The sequence below is a fragment of the Ochotona princeps genome, chromosome 24 (genome assembly GCF_030435755.1).
Source record: "Ochotona princeps isolate mOchPri1 chromosome 24, mOchPri1.hap1, whole genome shotgun sequence".
Lineage (NCBI taxonomy): Eukaryota > Metazoa > Chordata > Mammalia > Lagomorpha > Ochotonidae > Ochotona > Ochotona princeps.
This window is the reverse complement of record NC_080855.1, coordinates 4,727,932-4,741,228: the sequence shown is the minus strand read 5'-3', so window position 1 is coordinate 4,741,228 and position 13,297 is coordinate 4,727,932. Positions and strand designations below refer to the sequence as shown.

Here is a 13,297-nt window from a genome sequence, read left to right as displayed (position 1 = left end):
GCAGGGCTCTGAAGCCTGAAGTGGTCACTCCAGGCCTTCCTGCGCTCTGGAGGCAGGTGCCCTGGATGGAGAAGGGCACTGCCTCCTCCCAGGCAGTGGGACGCTGGCTCAGCCTTTGGGGGCACTGCCTAGGCCTCTGCCCGCCTCGGCAGCAGCCTGTGCCCTGTCCTGCCCCGGACCCGTGATAGAGTCCATCTCCTAGGTCAATGGGCTCGGTTAAGAGGCCCATGAGGGGATGAAGGGAGGCGTGGGGTCACCGTCCCATCTGGCAGGCTGTCTGCTGTGCCCCGCCCTCAGAGGCCCTCCCTGGAGGAAGCAGAGGGATGGCCCATGGAGCCCGCCTTTCCAAGGCACTGTCATTCAGGCTAGGAACAAAGCTCAGGTGGCCCGAGGCCTGGCTCTGGTGGTAGACAGCAGCAGTCCGTGCCCACCCCAGGCCCCTGTGACCACCTGTCTTCAAAGCCTTCATCCTGAGGAAAGGCAGAAAGAACGGGCATCTTGGATTATGCCTCCACTCAGATCTCCAAGCGACATCTGAGGAGTCGTTGGTCCACACATCCAGGCCACTCCAGCCGGAGGGCCAGGGCAGGTGACACAGATTAAGAAGGTGACCTGTGCTGCCACAAGGGCTCCCCTCAGCTGAAGAGCTGGCAGCTCTGAACCTCTTTCCAACAGATGGCCACAGCAAGGGCTCAAGAATGGCTCAAGACAAACTGGATAGAAAGTGAGGCTGGGAACTGGCTCACACTGGGGCTGCGTGCAGGCCAAGAGCTGACACTCTTCGGACTCTTCTACCTGAGTGGACATGGGAGGGAGGACAGAGCTTCCTGGACTCTTGCTGGGGGGTGAAGCTACCTCCTAAGGATCTTCAGTCTAGCCATAGCTGCAGGACCAGACAGCCCTCAGGAGAGGCCTGGCGTGGGGTAACATTCTTAGTTTGACTCTGCAGAGCCCGAAGGAAAGGTTAGCAGGGCACGGACAACCCAGACCAAGTGGAAAAACAGGACAGACACCTCTTCAGGTAAACGACAGACATGACGTGGCATGGTTCTTCATTACTGGCTGATCAGAGGGGGCCCTGAATGGCCGTGTGGCAGTGCTGACAACCCCACACCCTGCACCCCAGCACTGCATCCTGGGCCAGAACGGTGGTCCTGCTTGGCCGGTCTCTTCTGACTTCTGTCACCTGCTGCTTCGCTGGACTAGGGTTTGGACTACGCTATAGGAACGTAGGCCTATGGCGTCCAGCTCTGTGAGGCTGCTCTTGTGTGTGCTGGGGGAAGCGTAACAGGCAAACAGGCAAATGCTTTTCTCATGTCTCCCTGCAGGGGTGTGAGGGATGGCCTACCTCGGCCATGGGTGTGAGGGATGGCCTACCTCTGTGAAGATGGTGGAGCTCTTGGGGGAGAGGGCTTTGCTGCCTCTTTCTCTTGGAACCTCAGAGTGCCACACCAGTACTGTTTGAGGCACCCGAAGGGCACCGGCCCGCGGTGCCACTCAAGGGGCAGGGGCCCGTCCCAAAACAGGTGCAGGAGGAAAAGGAGTCTACCCCACCATCCTACTGAAGGCATGGGCAGAACCATTAGTCCTTGGGGGATTCTCCATCCAAAATCCACCCCCCCCGACTCCATGGCTGCCCAGTGGTGGCAGGAGCTCCGGGGGTCAGAAGCGATGCCGTGGCTGGGGACCAAAGTGCATGGGCAGGTTGTGCTCCAGGGGCAAGTGAATGGGGCCAAAGTCGTAGTTAACCCTCATATTGGGCAGAGGGGGCACGTAGGGTGCCGGGATGGGTCCCATGTTGAGTGGGAAGTTGTTGAACATGGGCCGGACAGGCGGCAGTGGGAAGGGTGGGTGCACGAAGGCGTAGGGCGGCATATGCGGCTGGTGCAGGTTCTGCGGGACGGGCCTTGGCAGGGGCTCCATTCTCTGCACCTTCTCAGGGGGCTTCTCCAGCGGGGGCCCGATGCGTTTGAATGTGTTCTCTGAAAAGGGAGATGTGACAGTTGAGGAAAACAGGTTGAACCAACTCTGCTTTGACCCAGCCTGGGACCAGGGCTGCACACACTGACCTTAGCCCCCAGCCAAGGCTGGCAGCTAAGCAGAGCCTGGAGTAGGAGAGGAGCTAGGGGGCTGGTCCATGGTCAGGGGCTCCTCAGAGGGGACTCCTGCTTTGGATGGGAAAGCATACCACCTGCTGCGGTCACCAGCCACATATGGGAACGCCCCTGCCCGCCTGCTCGCAAAGGGACCAGAGCTGGTTTCTGAGCTTACACACAGCCCGCAGGCCTTCCTCAGTCTGGGAGACGCCTGGAGTGTGCTCGGGGCTTCCCTGCCCTTCCCCTGGCTGTTGCCGGGGCGCAGGCCTTCCTCAGCCTGGGAGATGCCTGGAGTGTGTTCGGGGCTTCCCTGCCCTTCCCCTGGTTGTTGCCAGGGCGCACTTGCCTCCATTCTTCCTTTTCTGTTCTTCCTCAGCCTCCTTCTGGATCTCCTCAATGAGCTTCTCGTCATCCTCCTAGGAAAAGGTAACAGGAAGGATACGCTGGGGCTAGCGGTCCGGGAGGCCAGCTGAGACCTGTGCTGACAGCAGGCTCCTGGCCTGCCCGCAGCAGCTCCAGTGTTCCCGTGAGGACGCCTGTGGGAAGCAGCAACAGCCAGCCCAGGGCCTGCCACAGCAGAGCAGGACCTGCGGCAGTGCACAGCGCGGGGAAGCAGAGCAGCCTGAGGGTCTAGGTACCTGTTCCCGCCCAGGACACTTGGACACTTGGCTGGAGAAGATAACCTCCAGCCAGCCCTGAGCTAGCCCAGAGGCAGAGTGGCACACCAGGACAGGAAGCACATTCATGGGATCGAAAAGCCAGCCAGCCAGCAAGGTGGAGCAGCTCCTGCCTGAAAAGGTGCAGGAGGCCAGCATGGCCTCAGTGGGCTACCACAGGGCTCCGGGTGCAGCCCTGACCAGGGCCCCGGGTGCAGCCCTGACCAGGGCCACTGCAGGAAATCATCCAACCCAGGCTCATGGGAAGCTGGTCCTGCTCCTGGGGAATTCCAGTAGCTTCTTCCAGAACAAAGAACAGTCAAGCCTGGGATGGAGGGGGGTGCGAGCAAGTTTCAGCCAGGCAAGGAGTGTTAAAGTCAATACGATGTATTCCCCCACACAAGGCCTGCAGCCCGTCCGTGGCCAGCTTCTGTACGTCTGGCAGTCATTTCACAAGGTCTGGATCTTCCTGCAGATGTGCTGACACCCATGGACCTTGTGGGATGTGGAAACAGGGCCTTGGCCTTGGCCTCGTGCTGCGGCAGCCCCAGCCCTAGCCTGAGCTGCTGGCCTTGCCCAGTGACTTAGTAGGCGCTTGTGCCAGCCCATGACCCTTAGTGACTGCTGTCAGGAATGTCACCCATAAGTGGCACTGAGACAGAAGGCCACACAGGAGCGATGAGGGTGCGATCAGGCAAGCACGCTCCTCTTGCCTGGGAGGTAGAAGAATCTTACGGTGGAGTCGCAGGAGACTGGGGGCTTTTTAGACTACTGAGAGACTGCTGAACCTATGCTCCTTCTCCTGGCTTCAAGAACGGACACCTGCCCTTGGCAGGACCTCATCCGGCGGGGTGCTGTGAGCAAGGCACAGGCACAGGAAGAGGTGAAGTGACAGGTCACGCTCCCTCCCTGAACCTCGCAAGCTTCTGGGTACACCTCTCAGAGTCCCACGGGACTGTTGTAGGCATCCCCCTTGGCCGTGCTGCAGAGGCGGCCTCCGCTCTCCCAGGGAATACATGGACCTGCTTTCCCAGGTCCACCAGCACGGAACTGCATCCGAAGTGGAATAGCTGGGACTCCAACAAGGGCATGCTGAGCCCATCCACCAATGACTGTCCTCTGCCCAGGCTGAATTACAACATGGGGCAGCAGGCAGTGGCAGCTGCCCCGACAAGGTAGGTGCACAGTACTCCCTAAAAGTGGCTCTGGCATCCTCAACTTCGCAGTCAAATCGTGAGGGCGCCGGGAAGAGGAAGGCTGACTTTGGGGCTGCAAAGCCTGCATCTGGCCCACCCTGAAACACAGGGTCCTGACACCCTGACTCTCCTTAACACAAGGCAAAGCCCCACACAGAACACCCCAGACAAGCAGAGAGAGGGGCCACTTCCGGGACATTCTCAGGCAGCAGTTTGTATTTTCTTGGGTTCAGGTCATCCCTCATAACAACTTACTTGACTATCTCTGACCTTAACCCTTGACCTCTGGGACAGAAGCCAGCAGAGTGGGGGTGCTCCGGGAGCCCCATGAACGTCATGAGTTGAGCCAGCAATCTAAGCTGCAGACCAGGGTCGACCACTGAGGCAAAGGTCCTGGCTGCCTGCCCACAGGACGGAAGCAAGTCCTTCAGGCCGCCTGCCTGCTGCTGTTTTCTCATGAGGTCTCCGAGTTCCTTGAATGTGATGAGGGCTTATGGAATTTGCTCTTCGCTGACTTTCTGCTTTAAAAAACCAGGGATCTGATACATACATACACCGAAAAATGTCACCTCACCAGGCTCAGAGGGCTTACTTCTGGTCACTGAGTCCCTGTGAGGAGAACACAGAAAGTTCTGAGTCTGTCAGATGAGACTCCAGCAGAGCTGAGATGGGAATGCCGGGCCTCAGTCGGATCCTGAGACCAACAGTCAAGTTTCAGTTAAGGACAAAACCTAGCCCCTTAACGTGTCCCTCAGCCCACAGCTCAGGCCTTGCAGAGGGTCTGGAAGGAGAAAAAGAAGAGAAATTTCCAATGGTTAAGCAGGAAGGAGAACATGGCCACCAGGTGTCCGTGACCATCCAACGAGGCCCTCTGAACCCCGAGGCCATGGCGTGAGGCAGCTGCTGGAGCCAGCTGGAGCCTCTGCTCTGCTGGTGGCCACCAGGACTGGCTGCCTGCGTGCCAACTGGCGGACCCTCATACGAAGGGTGGGCGACCAGCTTGTCCAGCACACCTTTGCCCCTTTGGAAAGCTGACGGAGGCCTGGTGTGGTGGCTTAGTGCCTAAAGTCCTCACCTTGAATGCGCTGGGATCCCATATGAGCACCAGTTCCAATCCCGATAGCCCCGCTTCCCATCCAGCTTCCTGCTTGTGGTCTGGGAAAGCAGTAAAGGAAGGCCCAAACCCTTGGGACCCAGAACCCGCATGGGATACCGGAAGAAGCTCCGGGCTCCTGGTTTTGAATTGGCTCAGCTCTGGCTGTTGTGGTCACTTGAGGAGTGAATCATCAGACAAAAGATCTTGCTCTCTGTCTCCCCTGTCTATATATCTGACTTTGCAATAAAAATAAATAAACAAACAAAAAAGAAGGTGATATAAAATTTGCTGAGTGTTAAGTGCTGTGTCCCCTCGCGTAATTTTGGGGTGGAGTAGCCTGGGTTACGTGTGGCCACAGCTGTTGTTAATAAACTTGCAACGATTTCATGACAGACCCTGGAAGAGCGATGATTCTCAGGCCATTTGAGGCTGGCTGGGCAACAGGAGCCCGCCCGTCCACCCTGTGACAGGAAATGAGAGGTAGCGAGTGGGGAGTGGCCGAGGCCCTGCAGCTGTGGCTGCACAGATGGGGTGGGGGCCAAGCAGCCCAGGCTGGAGGATGGCCAACTCGCAGGTCAGAACAAAACAAAACAAAACAAAACAGCAAAGTAAATTCATAAAATTAGGCAAAACAATGCTCAAGCCAAAAATCAGTCTCCAGGCTCTAGCACGGAAGACCCTGTGCCCACCAGGTCCTGCCGCCTTGCAGCCTTCTGCTTTCTCCCTGCCCGATTCCTAACAGTGCAATCCTGCGGAGGGTAGTGCTCTGTCCACGCCTGGAGCACGGGACCACGTCCCTGAGACAGTGCTCTGTCCACGCCTGGCGCACAGGAACACGTCCTTGTGGGAGTAGGCAGGCCTGGGGACAAAGAGCTGGCCTACACTCCCATCCCAGAACAAAGTACATGCTATGGACAAATGGGAGGGACCTAATAGGCCACCTAAATAAACAGCTGGTGACAATGCTACCAAATGGAGAGTGGTTTGTAAAAGCCTAGATGTCTTCTCTGAACAGGCAGCTTCAAATTCTTACATTCAGAAAACAGAGTTGTGGAAAACAATCCTCTGTGGTTTCTTGTTGCCAAAACCAAGGACAAACACCAACTTTGATGGTTAAAGAGAACATACTGTTATGGATTGTGCCACAATTCTAGAAGTTCCAACCAGCTGCATGTGACTTCTAACATCAGCACAAGATGCATCTGGTTAAGCCTTTAGCAATCCCCTGTGGGCAGGAGAGTCAGTCCAGGGGCCCACACAGCCCAGGCCACGTGTCCTGACTGTAGCCAGGCAGTGCGTGAGGCCTGACCTTTGCCCGGTACCCCACTCATGCAGACAGCCATGTGTGGCTGGGAGGGTATAGGGAAGATACCTTGTCTCCTAGCACTCTGGTTTTGCCTTCTTTTTTGACAAAAAGTGACATGTGTTTGGATTCCTGATGTGCAGAGCTGAGTTCAGATTCCCAAGCAATCTCTAGTCATTAGGGATGAAAATTCAAGTTCTTTCCAAACCACAGAGGGACAACTCCCTTGCTGACAAATAAGAGATTCTTCTGAGCGCTGCTGGTTCATTAAGCCTGAGAACAGACTCTCACGACACTGAGTGCTTTGTTTCACTCAACTTCTGAATGGCTTTGTGTTCTCAGACGCCCCAACAGATGCTGGGCTGGAATTCAATCAGCCTCCTGGTGAGACTCAAGGAAACGGGGCCGATCCCTGTTTTGATGGGAACGGACACATGGAACAAAATCTCTGCCTATGGCTGCCTAGGGAAATTGGAGGGATCTGTATTTGCTTGAGTTTCCTTTCAAACTGCATTTTGATAAGTTCCTCCTCACTAGGGTATTGAAGATTTCTCTGCACACCCCTCCTAAAACTGTTCTGTGCCTCAACTGTTGAAATACGCCTTGTTAAAGTTATAAGCCAGTTTTGGACTATCCTAAAATCTGCCAAGTTCAGTAAAAATTATGCTTCAACACTATAAACTGCTAAATACTAAAATGAAAATACACATGAGACAGCTGAATAGTATCCTATAGCCATTTTAAGGTGGACAGAAGCTGGATGTATATAAACTAAAACTGAAATGTTCATGAAGTAGTCACAGGATGTGGTTAAGAACCTGCATTTTCTAACTTATCAATCACTCAATACCATGTCAATTAACCCCATAATGTTGTAAATTGTTGTTGATGTTATGTTATGGCTTTTAATTGGTTGGAATGATATTCTGCCAGCTCTGCCTTTAGACCAGAGTTGGTTTCCCCAAGAAACTGTTGAATTGAGCTGGACAATAAGATGCTGGACTCTATGCATGGCGCATGCTTGCAATGAAAGAAACCAGACCGAATCTCAACTGTAATACTGCAACAAGGTGGAGGAATCCACCATTTTGGGGGGGGCACGGGGAGGGGGTGGGGGAACATCACAGCCTATGGAATGATGTCGTAAAATGAAATGCAATAAAAAAACCCCCTGCATTTTGAGCAAATAAGGAATCATTCTCATGACAGAGACGACAAACAAGAAAACAAGGAGGCACTTGCAGGGGATACACTCACACAAGGCAGTCATCTATGAGAGCCTCGTGATCAAGTCCATGTGGGAAGACACCGTGGTGGCAGAAGAAACAGGGCGAGGTGACAGGAGGACTATGGGGTCCCGATCCTCACTGCTTTTCCCAAATGAGACCCAGCCTGAGGGGGACTGTGAGCCCCAGCTTAAGGAAGGCAAGGTCCTGTTTACCTCCTCACCAGGCTCCTGCAGATACTCCCTGGGTGGGGACGTTCGCAGGCAGTGGAATAGCTCAGCTGGGCGAATGAATACCGACCGGTGACCGCGCCTCAAAGGGGGCCACAACTCCACTTCATCAGTGACGGACAACGACCAAAACCCTTCCTCTCCCCTCCTTCCACACACTTCCTTAGGACAGGGGTGCAGAGAGGAGCTTGCTCCTGATAACATTTCTGACACACCTCAGTTTCCATGGAGGATTCAAGCTTTACAAAACCCTGTGTAGCTCTGAGGAGTATGAATTTCTTTAGCATTTCCTTTAAACTAACGGAAGCAGCTCCAAGAAGCTCACCCTGGTAACTTGAAGGATCTGCTGTCACTTTCCCACAGTGGCCAGCCCGGGATTTGGACCCTTGTCATCTTGCTAGCCATGCTGATGAGTGCCATGCCCACTGGAGTGCTATGTCTAGTCCAGCCCCTTCCTAACATGCCGGGGAAGCAGTGAGGATGGTTCAACCTCCCGGGCCTCTGCCACCCTGTGGGAAACTGCCTTCAGCCTAGCCAGCCCTGGCTGCTGCGTCCATTTGGTGAGTAAACCAGCCGAAGGACAGTCTCTCCTGTCTTATAAAGAATTGAGTAAGCAGAATAAAGCCATGAAAGCGATCTCTGGTAGTCGCTTCCAGGGCCCACAGGCACTCCCTCACTTCATTTCTGACACAACTCTTTCCTGTGACCCTTATTTTCTTCTTGTCTTAAAGATCTGAGACAGAGAAATAGATGGACAAGACAGAGCGAGCAGGACTCCGCCTGCTGACTTACTGTAAATGCCTGCCGTGGCTGGTGCGCCGGAGCTGGGACTCACTCAGGTCTCAGCGGAGGCAGGAACCCAGTGATGGGAGCCATCAGCACCACTGCCTGCCAGGGTCTACAAGGGCCAGCAGCTGGAGGGAGGAGCTAGAGCTGGGACCTCTTAATGATTAGCACAAATGCTGACCCCATTTTTTTTAATGTGTAAATCTTTCCAAATTTCTCCTCAAAATTTTTCTTAAAATCTAGAGCATTATTTTTGCACCATTATCCTAATATCAGCACATATACATATGTGTTCCTGGGCCCGATATGGTAGCATAGCAGGTGAAGTCCATGCCTTGAATGCGCTGGGATCCCATATGGGCGCTGATTTTATTCCCAGTGGCCTTGCTTCCCATCCAGCTCCCTGCTTGTGGCCTGGGAAAGCAGTGGAGAATGGCCCAAAGCATTGGGACCCTGCACCCGTGTGGGAGACCCAGAGGAGGCTCCTGGCTTCAGATCAGCTCAGATCCAACCATTGCAGCCACTTGGGGATTGAATTAGTGGACGGAATATCTTCCTCTCTCTGCTCCTCTCTGTATATCTGACTTTCCAATTAAAAAACAAAACAAAAAGTTAAACAAATTAAATGTGCTTCCTATGTTGAAGCTACTGAAACATGGGGCTTGTGCCACGGCATACCATCCAGGCCTCCCTCTTGGATCACCTGCTGCTGCTTTCCCAGGGGCATTAGCGGGGGGCTGGATCAAAAGTGGAGCAGCAGCAACATGAACCAGCGGCAATATGAGATGCTGGCATCACAGGTACCAGACATACCTCAGCATCTTTTGATCTGTCTACTGTTATGTTAGTCAGTACATTTAAAAAATATTCCTACTGGAAAGGGAGATTAATAGAGGAGAGATGGGGAAAGAGCTTTACATCCCAAATGGCCGCAATGGGGGGAGCCGAGCTGAGCTAACCTGGAGGCAGGAACCAGGAGCTTCTTCCAGGTTCCAAGCACTTGGACCGTCCTCCACTGCTTTCCCAGGCCACAAGCAGGGAGCTGGATGGGAAGTGGGGCAGCCAGGACACGAACTGGCACCCGTGTGGGATACTGGCACTCAGAGGTGGAGGGTTAGCTAACTGAACCATCACACCAGCCCCAGTCAGGACAGCTCCGACCAGTGCGATGTTACAGTTAAAAATTCATCTCCTTTTCCACATTACAGCTGACTTTCAAAGAAAAGAAATAGAAATTTCCAGGTGAGTGACTCAACAAATGTCATCTCTGTAGTGGCACACAAACCTTAGAGGACAAGTTTTTCCAGGACCCAAACAAGCCACACCCACCCTTCCCCAGGAGAGGCAGAGAAACAGCCTGTCACTAAGCATTTGCTCCAAGTCACCAGCGATCACTGCTTGCTGCAGCACACCTCACATTATTACCAGTAATCCTTAGAATTCGCTTATTAACTGATAGGCCCTACTGCCAGGGCTGTATTGTGGCACAGCTTGTGAAGCTGCTGCTTGCAGTGTTGGCATTCTTTACCTGAGGCCTACCTGCAGTTTCTGCCCCAGGGTCCTGTAACGTGCCCAGCAAGGCAGTGGATGATTTTCTGCCACCCACATGAGCTCCTGGCTCTTGACTTGTACCTGGAGCTGTGGGTATCTGGGGAATGAACCAGCAGATGGAAGATCTGTTTGACACTGTCTTTCAAATGAATAAAAGCATAAGCAAATCTTAAAAAAAATTCCTTTTGTTTGAAAGAGAGAGAGATCCCCCATTCACAGGTTCATTTTCCAAATGACCACAATGGCTGGATTTGAGCTGATGTGAAGCCAGGAGCCCTCTTGGGGTCTCCCATGTGCGTGCAGGAGTCTACGAACCTGAGCCATCTCCGTTTTTTTCCCAGATCACAAGCAGAGAGCTGGATTGGAAATGGAGTGGCTGGGGCTCAAACTGGCACCACGTGGGATGCTGGCTCTGCAGGCAGAGATTTAGCTTACAATGCCACGGCGCTGCCTCCTGTCCCCCTCAAGTCTCAACACCCGATGCCTTAATGAAGGGGTTTTGTGGCTCAGTGAATTCAGGCAGTGCTTGGGCTGCCCAGGCCCATCCTGAAGTGCCCTGTGAGCCCTGGCTCCTCTGTCTGTTTTAGCTTCCTGCGTCCCTGACGTTCACATGTGTGACCAGGAGGCAGTTCTGGGCTCCGTCCCAGCCTACTGTTGTGGACCTGCGGGGAGAGAGCCACAGGATCAAAGACTCCCACTCTCACTCTGCCTTTCAAGTAGATGGAAACACACAACCCTCCGCCAACAGAACTCATGCCCCTGGAATATGAAACCTACAACGTCCCTCAACACACTAGGATGGTTTTCAACATGCTGCTCTGTGCTCCCGGTGAGCCTTCATTTCTACGCACGTCTATGGCTCATACGGCTGGTACACACGCTCTCACAGGAATGGCTTCTGACCACTTTCTCTACAGTGGCCGACCAAGTGACAATGTTCTGCCACAGCAGCTTAGATGACAGCTGGAATGCTCACACCAGAGTGCTCTGGTACGAGCCTGGTTCTTCCCCAGTTCCAGCTTCCCACTGATGGATACTGTGGGGGACAGCAGGTGATGGATAAACAAGCTGGGTACCCGATACCCACGCTGGAGCCCTGGACCAAGTTCTGGGCTTCAGCATGGCCCAATATCAGCTGCTATGGCTGTGTGAGAGAAACAGCGGATGAAACATGTCTTTCAAGTAAAATGAAAACAACTAAAACTTAAAAAAAGGAAGAAACCATCCACGAATTCACACTTGTGTTTTGTTTCTTCCTCTGTGAGGGTCTCCTGTCGGGACTGAGACCAGCATCACACCAACCTTGCAGAAACATAGCAAAAACTTCTCCATGCCTTGGAATTTCTGGATAACACAGAAACACTTTAATTTCCTAAATAAATGAGGAATTTACTTTTACAAAAAAGCACATGCTGTTTCATAATGAATAGCTTTTGTTCCTTTTCTCAAACTTTCCTGTGATGGCCAGTGTGTAGAATCCCCTGGTCCCTGCAGAATGACCATGTGTGACACAGCCACCAAACGCCTGCCGTGGGACCGGACAGGGCTTCCTTGTTACAAAGCAAAGCACGGTCACGCATGTACTCACAGTGGGGTCAGTCCAGAGGGAGCACCTGGAACACTCCTGGCAAGGGGCTCCTGGAGAGCGTGGGTGTTGACAGAAGTGGTCGTACCCACTGATGGGCACTCGGCAGAGGTAGCACATCTGGGCACCACAGCGGCAAGACATGCGGTTGCAGCCCTCGGACTTGATGAGGCCGGTCCCACACTTGTGGCATTTCCTAATGCGGGCGGCGGTCATTCTCTCCTCTCTGAAAGAAGAAAACGGGACTGGCGTTCAGAAAAGACAAACACTACAGGCACCATGTATTCAGAAAGATGAAGAACGTTACAGTCCCACAGGTATGGGATGAATATGGCCTCTGATGACACTCAAAGACGGAAAGAACAGCCAGTCTGAGAACTAGTTTGCCAACTAGAGTCCTTGCCTTTCATGTGCTGGGATCCCACATGGGTGCCAGTCTGCATCCCAGCTGCTCTACTTCCCACACAACTCTCTGCTTGTGGCCTGAGAAAGCAGTAGAGGACGGCCCAAAGACTTGGGACCCTGTACCCAGAGACCAGGAAGAAGCTCCTGGCTTCAGATTGGCGCAGTTGCAGCCGTTGCAGCGACTTGGGGAGTGAAACAGCGGATAGAATATCTTTTTGTCTTTCATTTTCTCTGTAAATCTGACTTTACAATTTCAAAAAATCTTAAGAAAGTTTGCCAACTACATAACTTTGGGTGAATTAATCAACTACCTGGAGACTCAGAAAGCATTGTGGTCTTGTGGTACTGAAAGACTGTCTTATTTAAGAATGCTATGGGCTTCTGTGCTCCACATCCACACAGCCAGGGGCTGGGAGGCAGATCTGTAGCACTGGAGCAGGTAGGCAGGGCTGGACGACCAGAGTTAGTGATGGGCTGTCTGGTCACGAGCAACATTGTGGAGCCAGGTGCTTCCATGCTGTTCCTTCTGTAAACCACCACCCGCTTGGCATGTTAATGCGCCCACGCCCTCTCCCTTTGGCCAAGCTGTGCTCCCACTCCACCTGTTCTGGATAGGAAGCTCTAAGGCCCTGGCTGGAAACAGGGACTCCTGCCACCACACGTGGGACTGGGTTCTGATCTGCAGACTGCTCTGCCAGGAACACCAGCTTTCCCCTCCAAGGCCCCTAACTGCTCCAGTGTACAAGGACAGCTAACAGTTCTACGCAGGCAAGAGCTCACAGCCGGAGACCGTGAGAAAACTGCTGCACTGTGTCCCTTAGAATGCAGACCATGTGACTTATGGGGTAGAGTGGAGTAAAAGATCTTCCACATGCTAGTTTACTCCCTGAACAGCTGAAACAGCCAGATCTCGGCCAGTCTGACAATAGGAGCCAGGAACTGCTTGCAGGTCTCCCACACGAGCAGCAGGGCCCAAGAACTTCAGGCATCATTTGCTGCCTTCCCAAGCACAGAAATAGGAAGGTGGACAGGAAGTGGAGCAGCAGAGACTCAAAATGGCACTCTGACAATGTCTGTAATTTGAAAGCTGTATAGAAAATCCAACTGGAATTTTCTTTCTTTCTTTTTTAAAGATTTTATTATTATTGGAAAGTCAGATATAAAGAG

The 13,297-nt window shown here is 53.2% G+C and overlaps 1 protein-coding gene across 1 annotated transcript in view; it reads right to left on the bottom strand.

Moving 5' to 3' along the window:
• Window positions 1–1,385: 1,385 nt before the first annotated feature.
• RNF216 (ring finger protein 216) overlaps window positions 1,386–13,297 on the bottom strand; it is a 105,389-nt gene continuing 93,477 nt past the window's right edge. Inside the window, exons 14-16 of the mRNA XM_004598114.3 lie at window positions 11,729–11,951; window positions 2,443–2,512; window positions 1,386–1,982 (exon numbers count right to left, since the gene is read on the bottom strand). Coding sequence (XP_004598171.2) covers window positions 1,663–1,982; window positions 2,443–2,512; window positions 11,729–11,951 — 613 coding nt within the window. The 3' untranslated portion in view covers window positions 1,386–1,662. The remainder of the gene's footprint in view (window positions 1,983–2,442; window positions 2,513–11,728; window positions 11,952–13,297) is intronic.